The 25,032-nt window shown below is 44.8% G+C and overlaps 1 protein-coding gene across 5 annotated transcripts in view; it reads left to right on the top strand.

The window, feature by feature from the left end:
- The window catches only part of smoc1 (SPARC related modular calcium binding 1), a 270,261-nt gene that overhangs the window by 18,631 nt on the left and 226,598 nt on the right, over positions 1-25,032 (top strand). For all 5 annotated transcript variants that reach the window (XM_078563172.1, XM_078563171.1, XM_078563170.1 and 2 more), the window contains exons 2-5: positions 3,772-3,943; positions 6,530-6,645; positions 21,230-21,329; positions 23,890-23,937. In XM_078563172.1, the coding sequence (XP_078419298.1) occupies positions 3,772-3,943; positions 6,530-6,645; positions 21,230-21,329; positions 23,890-23,937 (436 nt within the window). The remainder of the gene's footprint in view (positions 1-3,771; positions 3,944-6,529; positions 6,646-21,229; positions 21,330-23,889; positions 23,938-25,032) is intronic.

The following is a 25,032-nucleotide window of genomic DNA, read 5'->3' as shown; positions in this document are numbered from 1 at the left end:
TTTAGGAGAATGAGAGACGACCTTATTGAAACATACATGATTCTTATAATACATGATACATGACAGGGTAGATGCTGAGAGGTTGTTTCCCCTTGCGGGAGAATCTAGGACCAGAGAGTCCATTTAAGACAGAGATGAGGAGGAATTTCTTCTCTCAGAGGGTGGTGAATCTGTGGAATTCTTTACTGCAGAGGGCTGTAGAGGCTGGGTCGTTAAGTATATTCAAGGCTGAGGTAGACAGGTTTTCAATCAGTAAGGGAATCAAGGGTTATGGGGAAAAGGCAGGAAAGTGGAGTTGAGGATTATCAGATCAGCCATGATCTTGTTGATTGGCAGAGCAGACTTGATGGGCCGAATGGCCTACTTCTGCTCCTATATCTAATGGTCTTATGGTCTTATAAAGGCTGGCTTAGCCAGCGAAGCCCATGTTTTGTGAAAGAATAAAAAATAAACTGATGCTTATTTTTGGGAGCTAATTCGGTCGGTTAGTTTTGATAGCAGCTCACACGTAGTGAAGAGATGATATGGTAGGTGATAATGTCCTGTATGCAACTCGAGCCTTTGAAATAGGGGATAGTACGTGGTAACATTGTAGAGCAGAATATGATACCAGAAAGTGCACTTTATGTTCTGTACATGGTAACATCAGCTATTCCGCAATACTGTACTTAAACCTTTGAGGGTCAAAGTGTAATTTTACCATCTGATTTAAATTAAAGTGACATGTTAAAGTGCTATATAGACTGTGCACAATGTGCGCTTCCAACTTAGGCATTTTTGTTTTGAGGGGAAGGAATTCATACTGCATTCGAAAGATTTATGGTACTACATATTTGTTTTGACCAAATGTTCTGCTGAATGCTACATAATACATACGGACAAAGAGCAGGAGTAGGCCATTTGGCCCCTCGAGCCTGCTCTGCCATTTAATAAGATCATGGCTGATCTGATAGTAATCTCAAATCTACATCCCACCTACCCCTGATAGCCTATCACCCCCTTGCTTACCAAGAATCTACCCACCTCTGCCTTAAAAATATTCAAAGACTCTGCTTCCACCACCTTTTCAGGAAAAGAGTTCCAAAGACTCATGACCCTTTGAGAGAAAAATAGTTTGCCTCATCACTGTTTTAAATGGCCGACCCCTTAGAAACATCCTCTCCACATCCACCCTGTCAAGACCCCTCAGGATCTTATATGTTTCAATCAAGTCGCCTCTTACTCTTCTAAACTCCAGCAGATTCAAGCCTAACTTGTCCACCCTTTCCTCATAAGACAACCCGCCCATTCCAGGTATTAGTCTGGTAAACCTTCTTTGAACTGCTTCCAACGCATTTACACCCAATACTGTACACAATACTCCAGATGGGGTGTCACTAGTGCTCTGTATAACTGAAGCATAACCTCCCTACTTCTGTATTCAATTCCCCTCACAATAAACGATAACATTCTATCAGCTTTTCTAATTATTTGCTGCACCAGCACACTAGCCTTTTTGATTCATGCACTAAGACACCCAGATTCTGTTCTAACAAAAAAGAAGAGCTTGCATTTGTATAGCGCTTTTCATGACCACCAGACGTCTCAAAGCATTTTGCAGCCAAATAAGTACCTTTTGAAGTGTAAGCACCTTTGTAATGTAGGAAACGTGGCCGCCAGTATGTGCATAGCAAACTCCCACAAACAGCAATATAATAATAACCAGATAATCTGTTTTCATTATACTGATCGAGGGATAAATACTGGCCAGGACGTTTAAGTACTTTGTGTAGATTATGTGACTCCCGAGGTTTCCTGTGCATCATTTTGCTGGAGTGACAAAACACACAAGAAATGCGTCTCTTGCCGATTTATGTCAACATGTTGTGTGTTTGTAAACAAATGAAAAATGGTTTGGAAACCATATTTCCAGAAATTCTGTATCTGTCCCTTTAAAACAGGACAGCTTCTTGGAATAAAAATTCAGTAAATGGAAAGAAGGTAATAAAATGATAAATTCTGAAGGACTTTTTTTTTTCTGTGTGGGGATCGACTAACATGACACAAAGGCAACCGACGTCTTGGTGCATTAATGTGCCGCAGTGACAATGTGATAGGATTCCATGGACCGCATGGCAAGGTTATGGCTGATGGAGGGTTAAACATGTTCCCACAGAAGGACTGCAGAATTGGAGCAGGAAGAGGGGCTCATTCATTCAGCATGGGCAGATGTGGTTGAAACTGGTCTCCTTGCCCTGTTAATCCTGTGGCTGCATCCATAGAGGGACAAAAATGGGGAAAAGCTTTTTGTCCCCCCCTTGGTTTTCTGCTCAGGGTGACCACTCTTTGTGAATGGTGGTGGGTTTTGGACTGTGAGGGGTATCACAACTGAATCTGATTCCACCTTCACTTGATGTGTGCTTCCCAGCAGGGGATTACTGTTAGTGAGAAGGAACAGGGACCCTGGCCGATGTTCTTCTCTTGGTGCAGAGACTAACTGTACTGCTCCCACCATTGTCACCCTGGCCGAAATCAATTGGGGTGGCAGAGAGCAGAGTTGCTGCAATTCATTAAATCTGGCTCTATCCACTATGAAACAAATCTAGCAACCATTTGCTGAAGAGTTGATTAGAGGAGAGGGTAGAACCCTCAATATTCTTGTCTATTGACTTTGTGGTAAAAGAAAAATTATATAATGAGTGCAGCATATTCCTAAGTAAGTTTTATAGTTCCATTCTAAGGTAGCTAGCTGTAAACCAGCAGGCTGGGAGATGTCATTCTTATGCCTGACACCAGACTCCAGAAGGAACTGCTCTCCTCGGAACTCGGCCGTGACAGGAGACTCCGGCCAGGACAGCGGAAACGTTTTAGGAATGTCCTGAAATCTTTGCTGAAGTGATCAAACTTTCTCGCCAACTCATGGAAGATCCTGGCTTGTGACCGACCAAAATGGAGAAGGCTCATCCGGGGAGGCAGTGAACACATCGAGAGACTTGGTCAGGAACGTGCAGAGGCGAAATCGAGGGTGTTGAAGGGAGCGCGCAAGCCTCCAAACAACCCATCCACCCAACCCTTCAAGCACCGCCCGCCCCACATGGGGCAGAGTCTGCAGAGTGCGCATTGGACTTATCAGCCACCTCAGAGCCCATCGAACTGGAGTGGGAGCGAGTCGTCCTCGGTCGCGAGGGACTTCCTAAGGAGAAGAGCTAGCTCCTCTATGATTTTGCCCCTCGACTTATTTCTAAAGCACAGGGAGGGAGTCCCAAGATTTTGCTGCTAAAAATGGAAGTAAGAATCTACAACTGCTGGGCCTCAAAGTCTTAAGTGTAGGTGCACGGACTAAAATTCAGAGTGCTCTTTGTGCAGCGGATGGCAGCTGCGCCAACATTCTTGTCTTTGTTAAGCTGATTTTGTTTTGATCTACCTGTCAAATAATTGTCATCTGTGTTATTAAGAGATGTGACATGTCGACATTGCAAGTCTCACCAATGGTGGCCAGCACTGTGCTTTGCTTCAAAGTAAACAGTGCACACTTGCTGCGCTTCCCAGTAAAAGTACTCAGAGAGTTTTGGATTACAGGACAGTGCTGATTGACAAGAACTCCTTCAGGCATCTTTTTTCTGGCAATTGTTATGCCATGTGTGAAAAGACATTCCTAGATATTATTTTAAGACACGCTTAGCCTTCATAACTACTGTTGTCCTTTGGAGATTATTAGCCTGTCAGAGAGTGAGATTACTTTGTTGCACACTCTGTCTTAGTGTCTTTAATATAGGATTCTTTTATTCTCAGTTTCTAATAGGAGATCGTGATCAAGACCTGGAGTGCAACGTACATTGTTCCAGCTCTCAGGTGAAGCCCCTCTGCGTGTCGGATGGTCGGACATACGAATCAAGATGTGATTACCTAAGGGCTAAGTGTAGGGATTCAACACTGGAGATTACACACCGAGGCAGATGTAAAGGTAACTGATCTCCCCTTCTCACCTCTTAGTGTCACAGATAATCAATTAGCCAAAAGCTATTTGTTATATAATGAATCATAACCATAAGAGGCTGTAATCTCATTTGCAGAGGTCCCAGCAGCAGCTTCACTGTGCCATGAACCTAGAGTGGATGATGAAAGCCATTTTTGACCTTGGGCGCTATTGGATCAGCAGGATATATGTAGAATTAAATAATCTTACAGCACAGACGAAAGCCAATGTGTCTCTGCGCCCTATCTTAAATCTGTGCCCTCTGGTTAGTGGCCCTGTTGGAGGCAGTTTTGCCCTCTTCCCCTAACCTTCTCTGCTTCTCCAGTCTCAACACATAACTGAAGCCCCTCATCCCTGCTATTGTCCTAGTGAATCTCCGCCATAAACCCCCAGTGGGCTTTGACATCCATGAAGTGTGATGCCCACAGTGAGGATCGGCACCGATACATGCTGACTTACTTGCGCCAGTTGCCGGGTGCTTCTGTAGCCAACAAGTCTTGGAGTGGGACTTGCAGGCTGGGCTCTGCAGCTGAGAGGTAGGCGAGCTACCCACTGAGCCTCTCCAGTTCCCAAGTTTCTTGAATAAAAGCAAAATACTGCGGATGCTGGGAATCTGAAATAAAAACAGAAAATGCTGGAGAAACTCAGCAGGTCTGGCAGGATCTGTGGAGAGAGAAACAGAGTTAACGTTTCGAGTCCGTAAGATTCTTCTTCAGAGCTCTGAAGGACTCGAAGCAGCAACTCTGCTTCTCTCTGCACAGACCTGCTGAGTTTATCCAACATTTTCTGTTTTTATTACCCTAGTTTCTAGTTAATGCAGTAAAATGCCATTTCCCATGGCAACAAAGCAACACTGCTGCTTGTGGTTCACTCACCCTTCATATCACCCTCATTTACATCCACATGGGAATTGATGATTCTTCTCACACATTGAATTAAGGGTGTAATTAGTAATTTGGGGATTATTAGGATACCAGCCAAATCTATTGACGCCTGTCCCCCTCCTTCCAGCCTTCCTAGGCCTCACATACATGGGTGCTCACTGTATGGGCATGGCTCTACTTGGCAGTAATATGTGCATCAACTTAAAAAACGAAGATGGCACAGCCAGCAAAAGAATGTGTGGTACTCAGAATCCTCACGATTGATTATTTTCGCCACTGCTGCTACTGCTCAAACCAACGTGTACACAATTGCACACACTGTGCACTCCTTCCTACCCCCCATGTAAAGTATCAAATGAGAGGGTATTGGGTGAGCAGAATTTAGGGTGAAGGTACAAAAGCGTCCTCCCCATATTCCCACTCCCTCCACAATGGATAAATTGCGCAGGAAAGTCAACTGGGCAGGAAGTCGAGATTATTTCATAATTGTCTGAAGTGATCACTCTCAGGCCAAGTAAAACACAGTTGATGTTCCTCTATTTTCGTCAACTATCTGTCTCAGAGGAATATTTCTCATAGAACCAGGATGACACCTCTATTTCCCACAATATTCATCTTGGTGGCATTTCCAAGTAGTGCCCTTTACTGCTATATTCGGGTGTATGGTGATTTGGACATGAGCAACTGGATTGAGATTGCTTGAAGTTATTTCCCTTTGCACAGTATGGGCTATCAAGAAGGAGGTTCTTGTAGCTTGGACTGCATTCTAACTCCAGTGCCAGACTTTAAAGTGCAGTGTTCTAGCTGACTGTATACCAACCAAACCCCTGAGAACTTGATTCATAAGTGGGAAGGGTACCATCTATAAATTGCTGCATGTTGTGTTTTGATGTAATCACACATTTGTCCTCTGTATGAATTAAACTGGATAAAGATGATGAAATTACATCATTTCATTTTAACATAAATCTGTCTTTGATATATAACTGGCACTCCAATAAATCTAACTTGTTGCCTCCAATGCCTCAATTAACAGGGCTGGGGGAACGTGCATGGTCCTGTATAGCAAGGCATACATTTCTGCTCAGCACATTGAATGGTTGAGCAGACCGCTAATATAAACTGTAGTCAAATTCCAACATGTTCGAGATCCTGGACCGAAAATTAAATAAATAGTTTAAACCAAATTAAAGCTGTTCAGAATCTCATTCTGCCAACAGTCTGTTCTCTCTATACCAAGCAATATGTTGTTAATAGCCCGTGTACTTGTTTAGAAGGCTCCTTTAATAGGCAAATTGATGTTTTTATTCCCTTTCTATTTTTTTTTTTGCATTTAGATGCGTATTTAGAAAATAAATCTGCTAACTTCTTGGGTCTGGTACCGAGTGAAGATGATACACTGAGGGAGGGACAGCAAAGGAATGAGGGGACAGGTCACACCATTGATCTGCACCTCCCAGTGACTGACACCATAGCCTATTTGCTGGTTACATGCCTGACCTGCATATTAGGACTGAAATGAAAGAATCCTCCTTGGTAAAAGTGATTGGGGAAAGATGTTCGGAAAAAAAACCAACATGTAATGAATACTAATGCAGTAGAATATGTTTTGGTTTTGTATAATGCTGATAATCATCTTCTATAAATACAACGTTGGAAAAAAAAATCTGCTGGTTCATTTCTTTTACAGAAGCAGGCCCAACCAAGTGTCGGACAGAAAGGGCACAGCAAGCACAGGAACAGGCCAAAAAGCCCCAGGAACCGGTTTTTATTCCAGAATGTAACGAAGATGGCTCATTTGCTCAGGTAATGTAATGATGAATGAGTATAGGCCTGGGTCAGTGAAGAAGCACTCACACCCCAATAGTAATCAAATTTTGTTTTAAAACACTCCTGTGAAGTGCCTGGGGATTTTTCAGCATGTTAAAGGCACTGTATAAATGCACATTGTTGTTGTATAATACCCACAGCCCCATGTTACTTGTGTACTTACCGTGGATCTATATATGTTTTCTTTAACTGCTTCCTGATATTACTTAGTTATGTCATCCTCTTTCTGTTGAAATAAACTGGTTTTGGGGATATTGTTGACTCTTTCTGTTTCCATAAATTGCCAATATTTCTAAATAGAATGTGAATGAGAGCCAACACATGGGATGCAATCAGTGACGTGACCATAGCTCACCCATAGCCTCACTCTTCAAGGGGTGGACAGCTCAACTCGTGGTGGTATTTAGTTTGTACTGTTAGTTCGGAGGTGTCTTTTTCTATCAATAATACATTCATACCACATCAAAAAGTCTATAAGCGCTTTACATAGAATTTACAGCTATGAAACAAGCCATTTGGCCCTTCTGGTCTGTGCTGGTGTTTATACCATACACAAGCCTCCTCCCACTCTGTTTACTTCACCCTATCAAAATATCCTTCTATTCCTTTCTGTCCCATGTGCTTACCTAGTTTCCCCTTGAATGCGCCCATGCTGTTAACCACAACTACTCCATGTAGTGATGAGTCCCACCTTCATACCCACTGAGTAAAATGCTTTGTACGATAAATTACTTTGAAGTATAATGACTGTTGTTATATAGGCAGAACCAATAGCTACTGTCAACTTATAAGGCCCCACAAGCAGCAATGTGAGGGGTGACCAGCCAATCTTTGTTGAGTTTGGTTACATTGGTTGAGGGAGTGATGCTGGCTCAGACACATGCTCTTCACATTTTTCCAAGTGATCTTCAACATTCACCTGACTTGGCAGAGAAGATCATCTGGAGGATGGAACTTCTGGCAACCTAGCACTCCTTCGACACTGCCAACGTGGGACTTCAGCCTGTAACCTTCTAACCCAGAGATGAGAATACTACCAACAGAGCCAAGGTGGCCCTTATCGTCTTATTTGTAAAAGATTTCATTATGGGATCTTCTTCCTGTTTGTTCCTTCCACTTATTTTCTTTTATTTCCTGTCACTCTTTTTTGCTTTTGTGGTCTTTTTTTTTTGCTAAGTTGGTTCCATCTTGATGATGGAACATCTCTTCAATCTAGGGGGAACATAGATTAAGTTGTTTGGTGAACGATTTGAAGTTAACTGAAGGAAACAATTGGCGCTCAAAATTATTTGCCTTCATGAAGTAGGGTGGGGAAGGGCACAGCTATATCGTTTTCATGGGTTATTGAAGGTAACTCTTGGCCTTTGAAGATGGCCGATTCTTGCGTGCGTAGAGTCATCTGTTGTGCGTTCTAATCCAGCTGTGGAGCCTGATTACAGACCTGCATGGCTTTCCCCAATACAGGAAGGATGAATTGTCTGATTTTTTGTTGGGACTGCCCAGTTTTTCTAACTTGCCTTTTGTCCTTTGCTGCCTGTATTCTTTGCTGTTCGAAGGAAACAATGCTGCTATTTGAGATTGTTCTCCAGATGGTTCTTTCTTGCGCATTTTTCTCCCAGTCTGTGGTGGACATGCCACGTTTCCTGAGCATGTCTTCAAGAAGCCCTTGAACCTTAACCTCGGCCTACCTCGCAGGCAGTGTCCAAGTTTAAGTTGTGAATACACGTCCACCTTAGGCACTTTATCTTCAGTCCTACGTACTACATGTCCGCTCCATCTGAGCTGGGCTCTGATGATGAGTGCTTCAATTCCAGACATTTCTACTCTTTGAAGTACCTCCGTGTGGGGCACTTTGTCCTTCTGTTTGATACCCATGATGTTCAGATTGCATCTCATGTGAAACCTGTCCAAATGCTAAATACGTCTGGAGTAGGTAGTCCCTGTCTCACAGCCAATAAGGAGGGTAGGTATGACCACAGCTTTGTACACAGCAAGTTTTGTTGTAAGTTTGATACCTCGTTTCCCCAATAGTCTCTTGCATAAGTGGGCAAATGCTGAGCTTGCTCTGGTCATTCCTTTTGTCACCTCGCTGTCAATGTAAACACTTCTGGAGATTGTGCTTCTGAGATAGCTGGAGTTATCTACAGCCTCTGGGGTTGTGTTATTGATAGTTACAGCAGATCAGGTCTAGTCAGAATTTGGTGGTGGTTGGCGGAGTATCTCCGTCTGCCTTAAGTTGACAGTTAGCCCATAGTCGTCAGCTGCTTTTGAAAAGCAGCCTATGATCCTTTGAAGGCCGTGTGACATGAGGGCACAGTCATTGACAGCGATTCCTGTACCATCATCTCTGATACCTTATCTGAGGATTTCAGTCATCTCAGGTTGGGAAGATTGCCATCAGTTCTGAATCGGATGGATATTCCATCAACATTTCCATCAAATACCCCAGAAAGCAAGGCAACAGAGAATACATTGAAGAGCACAGGGGCTGTGACACATCCCTGCTTCACACCACTTGTGGCAAAGGAGTCAGTGTGTTCACCACAGTCAGCGACTCTGGCCATCATTCCGTTGTGAAACTGCTGTATCAGATTTACAGCTCTATCAGGACATCCATGTTTGGCTAAGACTTTCCACAGGCTTCTCTATTTACTGGGTCAAAGGCCTTTGTCAGGTCAACAAAGGCACAGTAGTGTCCCATCTGCTGTTCGCGGCATTTCTCTCGCATTTGCTGACGGGTGAAGATTATGTCACAAGTGCCTCTGCCTTTCCTGACCTCACTTTGACTTTCTAGCAGTACACATCCTGCTATGTGGCTTACCAGTCTGTTGAGTAGAACTTTTGCTAGAATCTTACCAGCTATCACAAGCAGCGAGATTCCTCTGCGGTTGTCACACGCTGATTTTTGTTTTTTTCCTTCGTACAAGTAAACAATTGTGGCATTCCTGAACTCCCGAGGAATGGTTCATTGATCCCAGTTTCTGTGACATAATTGTGTGAGGTTAATGGCTAACTGGGGACCCCCAGATTTGTAAACTTCTGCTGGGATCCTGTCTGAGTCTGGAACTTTCCTCGAGGGTAGGGATCTGAAGGCTTTGTCAGCCTCTGCAGGGGAGTAGCCGTGTGAGGGTGGACCATACACATCCTTCAAGGCTTTAAAGATATTCCTCATGCTGATCAACATAGACTTGAAGCTCTTTGCCTTGTTTGGTCACCATGAGTCTCATATCCTGCACACTCCTTTATGTTTTGCTGGAGTGATTTCTTTGCCGCGGATGTATCTTGGTTTCCCAGCCATGCTGTAGAGACTTCATTTTTCCTCCTGAAGAAGTTCCTTAACAAGTTTAATGAGGAAACAATTGGTGCTCCTAATTTTTTGCCTTCACCAAGTGAAGGTGGAGGAAGGGCATGGCTATATGATGCCTTGATAACTCTATAACTGTTGAAATCATTATTGCCTTAAAACCTGACTGATTAGTCTGGAAGATCCATAATTGGTGCTGGGCTGAGGGACTAAAGATTGTCTGCTGACAGAATGTTTGATTGAACATGCTGCAAACACGTTTGAAAGGAAGGCAATGTGGCTACAGAATGGATGGTAAGTTATCTTACGAGGAATGCATTGCTGTTGTAAGCATGGCACATTGACGAGGACTGCGAGGTTTCAGTTCCGTATCAACAGAGCATTATCATTTGTTTTTAAGATGTACATTTCGGAACAAGGCTTCTGTCTATTCTGTCACACTGCGGCACAAAAAGAAATAGCTTATACTCGGGGAGAAATGAGCAATCCGTGTTGACCTTAGTTTAGATACAGTGCACTGGGCTGGTTCAGTGTCCTGAGGTAAGATTCCTTCCAGTGCTGTGAAGTGGGGTGGAAGGATTGGAATAGTTGTCACGGGCGTCTATCCTGGCTGAACTGCATACACCTGTCACTAGTGATGGTTTTGCTATTTATAAGGAACTGAATGTTGACTATTTGCAGCTGAACTTTTCAGCATTCGGCACAACTTGTCACCAAACCTCTTCATCGCACCAGTTGTCAGTGCGAAAATTTCCCATTGGCACCCTCTGTTCCCAGGGCATTTCCCCTCGTGGCTGGCAGAAGGACAACCTGCTCACCACCTAGCGCCACTCTTCAGCCAACTGAGGGGAGGGTCTCAGCAACTGACAGCTCTTTGATTTCTACAGTGGTCACTTGCCAATGGAGACACGTTGGTTGTTAGGTTTTGGGATCCTTGGTTTTGTAAATCAGGGCTCAGAACGGATAAGAAAGAGTTGAACTGGTACAAGGCTATAAACCGCAGTTGTTGTTCTATGTACAGTTTTGGCCATCCTATTATGGAAAGGACATAAGAACAATGGAGAAGGGACTGTGTGCATTCACTAGAATGTTACCTAGGAATGGGGAAGTTTTAGATATGAAGAGAAACTTGAGGAGCCAAAGCTGATTTCACTTGAAGCGGAAGGCTAAATGTTGTGATGGAATAACCACTGACAGGTTGCTTCCATTGGTCAGTGAGACAGTAGCGGGGGGGCAGTAATCTAAGACAATCACAAGAGGAGTTCAAGCAGAGGCCAGGAAACTTGTCCCATGGAAGATGGCTGGAGGTTGGAATTCTCCAGCACAGACTATTGTTGAAACAGGGTCTAGAAGTTGCTTTAAAAGGGAATTAAACAGTTGCCTGAGGAACAAATATTAAAGGGGAAGAGTGTGATTGGAAAAGGTGGTTCATGTGGAGCAATAGACTGGCGCAGGCTTGATTGGCCAAATAGCCTATTTCTGTGCTGTGACGTTCTGTGAAATCTTGGTGCTTATTTCTCAAACCGCGCAATCTTGAGTGAGATTGAGTGATGTGGCATGGGTCTCAATAGCAGTAACATCTGTTTGGGTGACAGCAGCTGCTGTACTGTCCTTAAAGAAAATCGGAATCCATTAATGCTTTGGTACCAAGACATTAATAGTGCCTCAAAAAGAGTTAACCTAAATGCACTCGCATTTGATAAGATTCTTCTTCTTTTGAAACTGTGCAGCTTTGTATGTTTGATCCAGTTGTCATGGAGATACGCATTGACTATTGCATTGGGATAACTAAGGTTATTTCACACTGGCATTGGGCCTACTTGTTACTGAAAGGTTGCTGACATGCCAATATTTATCCAAGATTGTGAAACAGGATACTTTAATTTGTTAGTAAAATTAGCTGCCATTTCTCACTAACATTTGCATATTTTTCAACTCCTAGCAAGGCTTTTGTATATTTTGATTGTATCCTTCTGAGAAATGACAACATTCATATTGCAGTATTTCAAAGTATAAAATGTCCTCAGCTGCTCCACAGAGATATTCAGAAAAAACAACCCTGGCTTAATCATGTTAGTGAGAGTGAGTGGATCTGGGCGCTCAACTGCATAAGAAAAAAATTAGGCCCATTACGGCTCAGCGTTCACATTCTAACTCATTCAGCCCAGAATCCAGTGGATTTTTGACCCCAGCCCCATCCACTATCTTAATCTGGTGGATCGCTCCAAAAGATATTTCACTGCTCAGCTAAAGAAACTTTCGCTAAGTTCGTTTTAAAATTAAAAGTTAAAGGCCCTCTTTTTCTTTGGACCTGAAGAAATACTTTGGGTTTGTCTCTTATTTATGCCTCCTAATACTTTATGTACCTCGGTAAGACCCTTTAGCTTCAACTTATAAAGCTTAAGGCATATCTAATTGCCTCTTCCCCATTACACCTCAAGCTTTGGGTCAAAGATACATGAATATACCATTCAGCCCCTGAAGCCTGTTTTGCCATTCATTGCCTGCCCTGTACCTCAACTTCATTAACCTACTTTTGATTCCTATCTTTTGATTCATATCTTCTCACCTATTAGAACATCTCTAGTCTTGAAAATTCCAATGAACACAAGCATCCACAGCGACAGGGGGAGAGAGTTCCAAATCGCCTACTACCCTGTGTGTCAAAGAGTGCTTCCTGATTTCACCCCTAAATGGGCAAGCTGTAATTTTAAGTTTTTGTTCCCTTGTTTTGGATTCCCTCACAAGAGGAAATAGTTTGTCTGTATCTATCCTAGTGAAGCTTATTTTCTCATTTGAAACACCTCAGTAAGATCATCCATCAGGCTTTCAAATTCAAGGGGTTAGAATCACAGAATCACACAGTGCGGAAGAGGCCCTTCGGCCCATCGAGTCTGCACCGACACGTGAGAAACACCTGACCTACCTACCTAATCCCATTTACCAGCACTTGGCCCATAGCCTTGAATGTTATGATGTGCCAAGTGCTCATCCAGGTACTTTTTAAAGGATCTGAGGCAACCTGCCTCCACCACCCTCCCAGGCAGCGCATTCGTGACCGTCACCATCCTCTGGGTAAAAAGTTTCTCCTCACATCCCCCCTAAACCTCCTGCTCCTCACCTTGAACTTGTGTCCCCTCGTGACTGACCCTTCAACTAAGGGGAACAGCTTCTCCCTATCCACCCTGTCCATGCCCCTCATAATCTTCTACACCTCGATCAGGTCGCCCCTCAGTCTTCTCTGCTCCAACGAAAACAACCCAAGTCTATCCAACCCCTCTTCATAACTTAAATGTTTCATCCCAGGCAACATCCTGGTGAATCTCCTCTGCACCCCCTCCAGTGCAATCACATCCTTCCTATAATGTGGCGACCAGAACTGCACACAGTACTCCAGCTGTGGCCTCACCAAGGTTCTATACAACTCCAACATGACCTCCCTACTTTTGTAATCTATGCCTCGATTGATAAAGGCAAGTGTCCCATATGTCTTTTTCACCACCCCACTAACGTGCCCCTCTGCCTTCAGAGATCTATGGACACACACGCCAAGGTCCCTTTGTTCCTCAGAACTTCCTAGTGTCATGCTGTAGGAACCAAGTTTATGAAACCTACTCTGATAATTTAATCCTTTAAGGTCCACTTTGTTATGCTTCAACTGCACATATGGTGACAAATTGATACACCATGGGGCTGAATTTTACACCTCGTGGGCGGGCATGTGCCCATCTGATCGGGCGTAAAATCGCAGGAGAAGACATTGGGCGAGCGTCCTGATGTCATTGCGCACTCGCGCGATATTTCACTCGTCGGGCGCGTGCAAAAGTCGGAAGCGCGCCCACCGACAATTAAGGGGGCAATTAAGCCCATTAACGGCGCAATTGTCTTCGATTTGTCATGACCGTCCAATCTTACGGTTGGCGGACGGGCGAATCAGCCAGGCGGCCTTTACATTTTTCACCAAACCTCATCCAAGGGCAGGATGAAATTTCCGTTGTGAAATAAAATAAAAATAAATATCTGGGGGACAGCATTTTTAGCAGCTATATTTTCAGGTGCTTGATTGTGATGCATGGACACTTTTTTGCAGCTTTTTAAACCTTTATTTGAGCATTTTCAGGTCTGCAGCTCCCAAAGGCAGCTGAATGCCTTCAGGGAGCTCTCTTGCAGCGCTCACCCTTGCCTGTGGAAATGTCAACGCCCGCCTTCTTCCCACCCCCACTCCGGCAGCACTGAGTTTTTCAGTGCACGTTTCATGCTGGCTGGTGGTTAATTGGCCAGCCAACGTGAAATCGCATCCGGGGGCCAAACGTGGTCAGGGGCCCGTTTCCCGATCGCTCCCAGGCCCACCGATCGGGCGCGCCCACCAAAGGTAAAATTCAGGCCCATATTCCAAATGTGTCCCAAGCAACGTCATATATTGCTTCAGCATACCCTCTGTGGATTTATATTCCCCTGGTGATGCACACCAACATTCCATTTTAAAATATATATTTAAAAAATCATGTTGTAAATGTTGAGGGAGGTATGTTAGCGCTGGAGAAAGGAACTCTCCTTCGGTTTCAGCACTAAGCACTCCTAGATCAGATGAGTAACCCCTATTACACCAATGTGACATTATTTCCACTATTTCGCACAGTAGCTATCCTACAGAGGCCATTACTCATTAGGAATTGCATTAAGACTACCCGAATTCTCATCACACCGTACTCCTGTTCAGCAGACACTTAACATCTCATTAGGCTGGGTTAAATATGAACCCAGGTGCCAGGGTTGAAAGGCCAGTGTCCAAACTGCTGGACATCTAATTCCTTTATTTGCTGTTTTAATTGCTTCTCCACTCCAATGTCTACTTTTGTTCCAGTTCCTGATTTAAATCACCTTCGGCTAATATGCTGTTCATTCTTTATAACCCAATCTGCAATAATTTATGGCTGCTAGTATTAGCTTTTAATCTGCTTTCTGCCCAGTTAGTAACTGAGCCAAACTCTCTTCCAATTTGCTTTATTGTCTCCTGAGTGCCCTCCATCCTTTAGCGCTGGCTGCAGATGGCTGCATTCAGCTAAGAAAGTCCAAACGCAGATCTGCAGTGCCCTGCTTAGCACCTCCCCGAGCCTGACACCACATCTCTCCCAAGCACCCTGACGATAAGAGTTTCCCAGCTGGTTTCACCTTCTGTCTTGAATCATCCCCATGCCTTTTGCAAAATGGCTGTTGCAACACATTCTGACCAATGAAACTGCAGTAATGGCAATGCCATCTCTCCCAAACTTGGAAATAAGTCATTTGACTAGATTTTAGTCACCGGTAACATGACAGCTTGACGACTACAGTTTGGCGAGGAACAGCTTTGTGGGTGCGCCTCACAGGGCCCTTAAAGCTCTTAATTTGTCAAAAAGAATTGGCGTTCAAGTTGAAGTTTGCTAGCTCTTGGAAAATAAAATGCTTCCAACTGCAGCCATCCTGGAACATTAAGCATTAAGCATTCCCAGATCAGGAACAACAATGCAAGGCATCAGCCGCTGTGACGATAAACTCTTACAGTCCATTTTCAGATTGCCACAGCCATGTTTCCACTTGGTGAGAGGCCTGAAAGTTCAGCCCATACTGGGGACTTTACGCCATGGAAAGTGTTAAGAAAGAGTCCGGTTGACTCGGGTCAATGGTGGGAGGTCCCGATTCCGGGATTCCCAGCCCCATTCCTGGGCTGTCTAATTTTCAGGAATGCCAGTCAGGGGTGGGGGCTGGTCCCTGTCACAAGTCTGCAGCTGGTACTCCCGACCTGGCTGGCCCCATTGGATAAGGCACCTCCTACTCCTCCCCAATTTTCGTTGGAGGCAGGTCAGGCTTTTAAGAAGTCGTGGTTAATGGTGCTTTAGAGGAGTCAGAAACCCTAGTGTGCATGAGGGAACCTTTTAAAAGGTAAGTTCAAAAGGTCCCCTTCATGCTCCCTATGTCAAGTTTTGCCCTTTTACCCGTTCCTTATGTCCCCTCATGACCCCGATGCCAAGCTGTGGCACTTGCATGCCCATTGACCCACTGTACATTTTCTAGAACCAATGAACCTTTTAGTGCACAGTACAATGTGCAAAAAAAAGCTTTCAAAAAAGGGAATCCATTGATAACTTTCTCCTGTGCTGGAAAAAAAAAAGCCTGGACTGAAAGCTAATACAAGTGTCACTTATCCAGGCCCTTTGAAGTTTCAAAAACCACAAACCATAAATCCTTGAAACCACTTCACTTGTGCCAACAAATATGGTGTAATTGACTGCAGAGATCAGGGAGCCTGAGCTGTCAATCAAACAATGTTTCCTCCCGGGTGTAGGTGTTCTCATATTATAATAGCTGTCTGGGCTGTCAGCCAAGCCTCAATAATCTCTTGTGTGGAACCTTATCAAGTGCCTTCTAGAAGTCCATGTAGACAGTATCTGTAGATCCACCGGTAGCCACCTTTATACTCCTCAAAAAATGCAACTAGATTAGTCAGACATGACTTTCCCATCACAACTTCATACTAACATTTTGATCAGCTGACACTTGTTCAAGAGCCCAGTCACTCTGTGCTGAATTTTACCAGACACCCGCGGGTAGGAAAGCTGATGGTTGAGCCATAAATTAAGGAGGTGTGCCAACGGTGGCGTGCCTGCTGCCGGTCGACCTGCCCCTGCCATCACCACGATCTTACAGGGGGTAGGGCGGGGGGGTCAGGTGGGCTGCTCGCCTGGCCTGTGACCCAATCGAGGCCCTCAAATGGGCACGTAATACCCACTTAAGGGCTTCATCCAGCCACTGCTCCAATCTAATGGGTGGCGGGAGAGGTCTGTGCCCAATGTGTAGCCTGGCAGCTTTGACCCTCTAGGCTGCTGGCTACTGAAAAAGAGGGTGGGCGGGGGGAGGGTGGTACCACCTTCCCAGGCCAACCGGGGGCCCCTCCCCCACAGTTTGTCTCCCCATGTCCATCCTACCACCCTGCCCTGTCCAACATGCTCCCTCACTGGGTCCTGCCAACGTAGCCCCCGGTGAGACCCCAGGCTTATCTGGGTTCCAAGCCATCCATTGTTGCTCTCCCAGCTGGGCCTCCTGTTATACTGGCAGCGTCCATTGCTCCTGGTGCCGCTGCTGGTAGCGCAGAGCTGCTGGCCTCTGATTGACTAACAGCTCTATGAGGCAGGACGTCCTCCTGGACATGGACAGAATAATACTAATTAAAGGGCCATCGCCAGAAAAATCAAAGCAAAATGAGCTGGCCAAACAAAGGCGGGCTCACCCCCGCCATTTACACTGGGGTGTGGGGAAGCCCACCCTCAGCGTGTACTCTGTTTCTGATGTTGGATTCTAGTGGCTTCCTGACAATTGTTGTTAAACTGACAGGTCTATAGTCGCCACCTCTTTTTAGATAATGGAGCAACACTTGCAATTTGTCAATTTCAACTGTACAATTCCCAAATCTAAAGAGCTATGGAAATGTATGACTAATGCTTCAACAATTTCCAAACCTATATCCTTTAATAACCCAGAGTGAAAACTATCAGGTCCTGGAGATTTGGCTATCTTGAGTCCCATTATTTTCTTCATTATAATGTTCTTTACTGAGTTCCCATTGTAAACTCTTTTTAAGTCCCTGGTAAAGCCGGTATTGTGCCCTCTTTTCCAGTGTGGAAACAGATATGAAGTATTAATTTAACAAGCGTCCCATTGTTTTTATTATCCATTTGGGAACATATTCACCTTTCCAACTCTCCTTCTCTTAAAATATGTTTAAAACGCCTTCAGGGTTAGCTTTCATATTTCATTCAAGTTTGTTCATATTCCCTTTTTTGCACCTTTCTTTGTACCACTTTGTTACTTTCTACAGCTTTCCCGGTCCACTGGACTCCTACTTTTGTGTAAACCTTGCTATTTAGCTTCATTCTGTCTCTTACTTCATTTATTGACCATGTTGCTTCTTAGGAGGAGGAGGCTCTGCTTCTTTCTAGACAAGTCAGGAGTCCTCAAATGGTGGAGACCCACTCCAACAGGGTCTCTGCTGTCCCCGCTGTCTGTTGCTGGCTCTATGGCAGGACAGTGGCAGAATCCCTGAGGAATTTTGTCCATAAGAATTGCCTGACAAAGGAGAAAGCAGTGATCGGGGGAAGCTGGAGGACGCAATGAGCCTGCGGACAGGTTGAAGGGGAAGATGGGATGAATGGGAAAGTAGCGAGATATTGGGATCTGACAGTTCAAAAGAGGGGCCAAGGCTGTTACACCCTGCTTTCCTGATTCCTGAATTAATCCTGATGTTCCCAGATCATATGTCCACCATTCCCAGTGCTCTCAGCCCATGGGGTCCTCCCCTCGAAACACAGCTAATCACTACAACCCTATCCCATTATTGTCAGGCCTGAGCCCACTCCAGATGTTCGCAGCCTCCAGAACTGTTCCCAAAGCTTATAAGTCTGTATCCTGGTAATATTATTTGATACAACAATCCTGTTCTTGTAAAACCTTTGTCTGATCATGAGCAATGCCAGGTGAGAACTGCCAGTGTTTTATGATAAAGCTTTGATATGGCTGGAGATACCTCCTTTTTAAAAATGGCTGATTCCTATCAATTTACATATTATTTCAATCTTTAAGACCATACCTCACTGTTATTTTTTGCCCCTATTTTTTCTTGACAATTTGCCCCCCTTCTCTTCTGAAGCTGTTGATTCCTTGTTGAGCTATAGTTCCTCAGGCCCTCACTATCCCCAGTGCCTCACTCATAAGCAAGCCTTAGCCATGGCATGTTATTTGGCTTTGTGGAGTATCCCAGGCCAATCCCATCCTTAGCAATCTGCACATTCTTGTGCCAAGAGTGGGACCTTAGGCATTTTTCTCTCTCCCCTTCTCACAACTTGAGTCGGTGATGCACCCTACCCATGCACTCATTTAAACCATTTACTCAACAGAGATTAAGAATAAAATATGATTTCTTTCCTATTACCTGGGAATCCCCAGAGAACCTCTAAGGCAGCAACATCTGTTTCTATCAATTTATTCCATGCTGATGTTGAAACCAGATTAAAGCATTAATTAAAGCGTCTGTCCTGGCACGGTCGTAGCACCCTCATCTTTGACTCGAGGTGTTTTTGGGGTTCAAACCCCTTTCCAGGGTCTTGAGCACAAAATCCAGGCTGTCGTATCAGTGCAGTACTGAGGGAGTGCTGCACTGCCAGAGGTGCCATCTTTCAGGTGAAAGGTTAATTGGAGGCCCTGTCTGACCTCTCAAGTGGATACAAAAGATCCCCTGGCACTATTTTGAAGAAGGGCAGGGGAGTTCTCCCTGGTGTCTGGACTAAGATTTATCCCTCAACCAAAATTACTCCAGGTTGAGTATCCTTTATCCAAAACTCTCGGGGCTGTTCGCATTCTGGATTTCAGATAATTTCGGTTTTTGGATGCCGCGTATAGGCCTAGGCCTACTTACATTACAATGGCCGAACCCTGGGCTAGCTATGAGTAGTCTGAAGTAAATGAAATGGCTAGAAAAGTAAGATGTACCACTGAATAATAAATACAGGGTACCTATAGTAAGTTCCCACCCATGGCGCCATCTGCAATTCTGCTTATAGGAGAGGGTTCAGAGCGTCAATGTACTCTGATGGGAGGCATTCTTGAATAGCTTTTCCAGCTTCATTCTTCAGCGCTAATGGCCGGGTGCGGTGTGTGGGGTCCTTGTTGGCGCGGGTCAGAGACTCCCTGCGCTAAAGATCGGGTGCAGTTGGCGAGGTTCGTATCAGCTCGGGTCACAGGCTTCCTGCGCTAAAGGTTCAAAAGAAGTGCGGTTTTCGGAGCTGTTTGGTTTTCGGATTTACGAATAAAGGATACTTGACCTGTGGTGATCTGACCATAATGGCCTTGTTGTTTATGGGACCATGCTGTGCCACATTTCCTACATTATAACATTTCAAAAGTCCTTAATTGGCTGTGAAGCACTTTGGCATGTCCCAAAGCTGTGAAAGGTGCTATATAAATTCAAGTCTTTCTTTTCATTTAAGGTGCTGGCTGACAGATCAAGGAAAACAAAGAGCAATCTCTTGCACTGAATGTCAACCCTGAGGACTTCCCATGTCCAAGTAGAGCAGCTGGTTTACTGAGGGCCGTAAATAAAGGGAGAGTGGAGTGCAAACAGCCGTTGAGATATACTATGGGGAGAAATTTCTCCCCGTCGGGCGGGCCGGTTGGGAGTGGACATGGGCAGGCGTGGAGCTGATCGCCGCCCGTGATCGGCTGCGTGCCACCATTTTATGTGGGTGGGCCAATTAAGGCCCGCCGAGCATGAGGCACCGAGCTGCCTCAGGGAGATTAATTTCTGGATGAAAATTTTTAATAAAGTGGAAGAAATAATTTCCACATGTCCCCTCATGTGACAGCATCACATGAGCTGGGACATGTTTATGAAGCGTATAAAAAATATTTATTAATTCAATAAACTCTTCATGAAACCTCATCCTGCCCGTGGATGAGGTTTCATGAAAAATGTGAAGGCCGCCTGGGCTCTTCGCCTGCCCCCCGCCAACTTTAAGATTGGACAGGCAGCTTTGTCAAATTGGTTAATTGTTTTATTAATAGCCTTAACAGGCCTTTGACAGTTCGACGGGCGCGCAGACAACTCCGGTGCGCGCCTGCTGAACAAAAGGTCGAAATGATGTGTGGTGACATTAGGACGCACGCCTGACATCACCGCGCATCATTTTACACATTGGGCCCCCGCACACCGAACAGAAGATTCTGCCCTATGTGTACCACTGGATCAACAACAACAATTTGCATTCATATATTGCCTTTAAAGTAAAATGTCCCAAGGCGGTTCAATAGAAGCATTATGAAACTTTGACCACATGTTAGGGCTGGTGAGGTAGTTTTTAAGGAGTGACTTAAAAGATGAGAGAGAGGTAGGTAGGAGGAGAGGTTTCAGTAGGGGCTTTTGGAACTTGGGGCTTAGGCAGCTGAAGACATGGTTGCCAATGGTGAAGCACCGAAAAATGCTCTAGATGCCAGCGTTGTAAGAGTGTAGAGATTTCAGAGGGAGTTAGGGCTGGGGGAGGTAGGGAGGTGGGAGGCCATAGCGGGATTTGGAAATAAGGATAAGAACAAAGATCAGCTCAACTGTGCAACCAGCCTGTTCTTCATTTTGAAGATTCATTCACCTTCGATGTGCACCAAGTAGTCAAAGTACAATCTTGTTGGCTTGGCAATTAAATTATCTATTTTTTTTCCCCTTTGGCCGAACAGGTCCAATGCCACACATTCACAGGATACTGCTGGTGCGTTACTCCGGATGGGAAACCCGTGAGTGGATCTTCAGTTAAAAATCAAACACCTGTGTGTTCAGGTACTGTGCATTCGCTGGAGCGTTCACCACAGCTGTCACTTATTCAAGCAAAAATGAATGTCTGTTTGCGTTCTGCCGGGGCACGCTCACTCTGGGATCACATCAAAAGTCCATCTCTACAAGACTCCATCCGTTGGCTGTTAACAATCCATGATACTGTAAAGATTTTAAATTTCCACTTGCATAGGTGCTCTGATGTGATTTATAAGAGTCTTGCAGAGGGTGATCATGGGCATGATGGGCCGAATGGCCTCCTTCTGTGCTGTGACCATTCTGCAACTCCATGGGTACGATGGTAGGGTGACTGGAGTTTCTCCAACGGTTAAACTCTCCCAGTACATATTAAGGTTGCACAGTAACAGGTGATAATGAGGTGCTCTGAGGAACCTGTTTGACGGTGAAATCAAGAAAAGTTGAATGTGCAAGAAATGCTGCACAGAATGGGGTTCCCCTCAGAGGCTATCCTAAAATGCTTGTTCTGTTGCACAAAAAACCCGTCCCATTTTACTGCTAGGCCCAAAGATTTTTATGGAACCCAGCCTCAGTGTGTTAAGCAGTGACGGATCATGGGTGCGATCTCCAGGCTCTTTCCCCACTGCGGCACACACGTGGCTAGTTTACAAATTCAACGGGTCTGTCTAGTGAAAGGAAGATCTCGCAGGAAGGTGGGGCGGGGGACTAAAAAATAAAGTGGCATTGAATGTACGCAGTGTGCTGGTGAACTCAAATGATGGTGATGATCTGGGAGCCACTCACTGTGCCCCACTCTTCCAGTTGTGAAACACTGTGTGTCATAGAGCAGCCTAAAGGAAAGAAGGACATTTCTTCGAATGTTGCTGCAAATACTACAGGCAATAACTACAGATCCCGGACCCCTTATCTGGCGTCCCGAAAACCGGGTCCTGCCCTGGAAACTACAGTTCCCATCAGGCATTGCTGTTCACCATATCCGGGTCACGGTGCGCTGACCCCCTTGTTCTCTAGGTCTGGAATTAATGGCGGAAGTCGGCTTGGTCCACCCCTCATCCCTTTCATTGCCCGTCTGGCTGGCTCCAGCTGGGTGGAGAAATCAGCCCGGCTTTAAGTTATCCAATTCCCTCCACCCAACCCAGCCCAGGACCCAAAATTCGGAAAATCCCCGTATCTGGTACACGTCTGGTCCCGAGCTTCCCGGAAACAAGGTCCGGTGCCCGCAGATACACAAAAAAGGCGTCGTACTTTAAAATGGATAGCAGGGGGCGGGCTGGTCGGACATGAAATTAAATCCCAGGATTCACTGTCCCTCACCATTATTTATTTCTGTTAGTTACTGGACAATGAATGGAGGTGGGTGGGAATGAATGGGAATGGGCGGGAGTGATTCCTGTGGGCTGCCTTTATAAGGATATACCTTCTACTGACAGGACAACATGGGATAAGATTATAGTGAAGCTGTGATGAAGAGTGTTTACCTGCTTCCCCTGCTGGGGAAGGGCAGTGAAGGATTTACAGTGGGAGAGAAAAGGACCAACATGGGAATGGAGAAAGGACAGACCCTGAACCAATGGAAAATGGTGATGAATACGAAGCAAAGATGCTAGTCGCAGTGTGTATTGAAAACTGATGATTAAATGCCATGCATGAACAACTAGCTTGCTCATTATTACACTTTGCTGTAGATTTAGCTGAGGGGCTGCCCATAATTTAACATCTTTTATTTAATACGGTCTTGAAATTCCACTGAAATGTGATTCCTTGACTCATTTTACACCCAATACCCACCTCAACCTATTTTAAGGGAGATGTTATTTTATTATTAATTTATAATGGTATTTTATTCAAGAAATACTTTTGCAGCCCAAGGCTGAATTGCAGTGCGACTTACATCAAAAAATGCATATGTTGACTAAGTAATCTATTTAAAATCATGGAAATGTGACAATCATTAATAACAATAATAGACAAATATATTCAGTAGATAACAGGGAAGTGGTGGACGGGATAGTAAAAGGAGGAATATTGAATTAAAACTGTATTTAAATTGCAAACCAATACTCCATTCCTACATTCCAGGCACTGAAATACATATAGATTTCATTGTTAAATACTTTATTGAGGTACCGAACCATGTAAGGGATAGGGCTACATTGGTACCTTTCTGTGCTGCACCTTACAGGGATGAATTTAGCCGAACCTCAGAGTTGCCCTCCTCGCTGTGGGAGTGCTGGTGGCAGCCAGTTCTGAAATTGGAAGAGCATGAGGGATTTGCAAAGCATAACAATTGGGTTAATACCTTTGCTAGGAAAGGGGAAGAAATGTGATGTGAACATGCTGATCATCCCCATACCAGCACATACACTGTCATTTCAGGAGCCCAGAAAACAGCCTTTGCTTTGCGATTCTTAGCATCCCTCCAACGTGAGAACAAAAATGCCTTGATTCATAATCGTGCTGATGAAGAGTGTGAACTCACTCCCCCTCAGAGTACGGTCCATATTTGGGTGAGGATTATGGGGATGGCCCCTTATTGTTCATTGCTCTGCTGCTTGATCTATAAATGTTGATCTTCTTTATTTTGAAGGTTCAGTAACCGATAAGCCCTCGGGCCCTAGCAGTTCTGGCAGAAAAGGTGAGTTGAATTTCCTTGACTTCTTACAGCTGTCTCTTCTCCCTGCACGCTCAGAATGCATGCTAACAGTTACTGTGGTTCTTTAGACTATTGTGCAAGAGGAGGAGGGGTTTTGCTGATGTTAGCCACGACTGCAATAGCTGGTGGTCCTTTCTAGTTTAAAACTTAAAAGAAATGATTGCATTGCAATGTAGCTCTATTGATAGAAAGTTTAACTGTTTTGTTGAAGGTATATGAAGTTTTCATGTCTACTCAGTAACTGATGGAGAGCCTCACCTGCAACCATCTTGTTGCTGTAAGGACTATATTAAGGCCATAGGGTAGGTAGTTGCTCCTTGCAGCAAGCAGTTAAGGAGGCAAATGATATGTTGGCCTTCATTGCGAGACGACTTGAGTACAGGAGCAAGGATGTCTTACTGCAGCTGTACAAGGCCTTGGTCTTGGTCACTGAAACCTATAAAATTCTGACAGGGCTGGACAGACTGGATACAGGGATGATGTTTCCTTTGGCTGGGGGGGGGTCTAGAACAAAGGGTCACAGTCTCAGGTTATGGGGTAGGCCATTTAGGACTGAGATGAGGAGAAACTTCTTCACCCAGAGGGCGGTGAACCTGTGGAATTCTGTACCACAGAAGGCTGTGGAGGCCAAGCCACTGAATATATGTAAGAAAGAAATAGATTTCTAGACCCTAAAGGCATCAAGGGGCATGGGGAGAGAGCAAGAATATGGCGTTGAGATAGAGGACCAGAAGTGATCATACTGAAAGGCAGAGCAGGCTTGAAGGGCCGAATGACCTACTCCTATTTTCTATGTTTCTAGGTTTCCAGAGTGCTCAACTATCCCAGTACAGTTTATAAATGGCCCTGATTTGAGTTTGTAATATCTGACCTACTTGAACATGATATTGCCCGTTTCCCAACAAGTGCATTTGTCTTTATTTGCCAGTGAATTGATTTCTATGCCATGCTTAGAGATGCCCCCATGACCATGACTGTTTGATATTTAATGGAATGCCGGCTGTGCCCTCCTTGGAATTCTAGGATTTTTGCCGGCATGGATTTTTTTTCCCTGTGCTGCAGGGACCGTCTGCCAAC

This window comes from Cetorhinus maximus, chromosome 18, assembly GCF_964194155.1.
Source record: "Cetorhinus maximus chromosome 18, sCetMax3.hap1.1, whole genome shotgun sequence".
In the NCBI taxonomy this organism is placed as follows: domain Eukaryota; kingdom Metazoa; phylum Chordata; class Chondrichthyes; order Lamniformes; family Cetorhinidae; genus Cetorhinus; species Cetorhinus maximus.
Note: the sequence above shows the minus strand (reverse complement) of the source record. Positions and strands in the feature narration are given on the sequence as shown.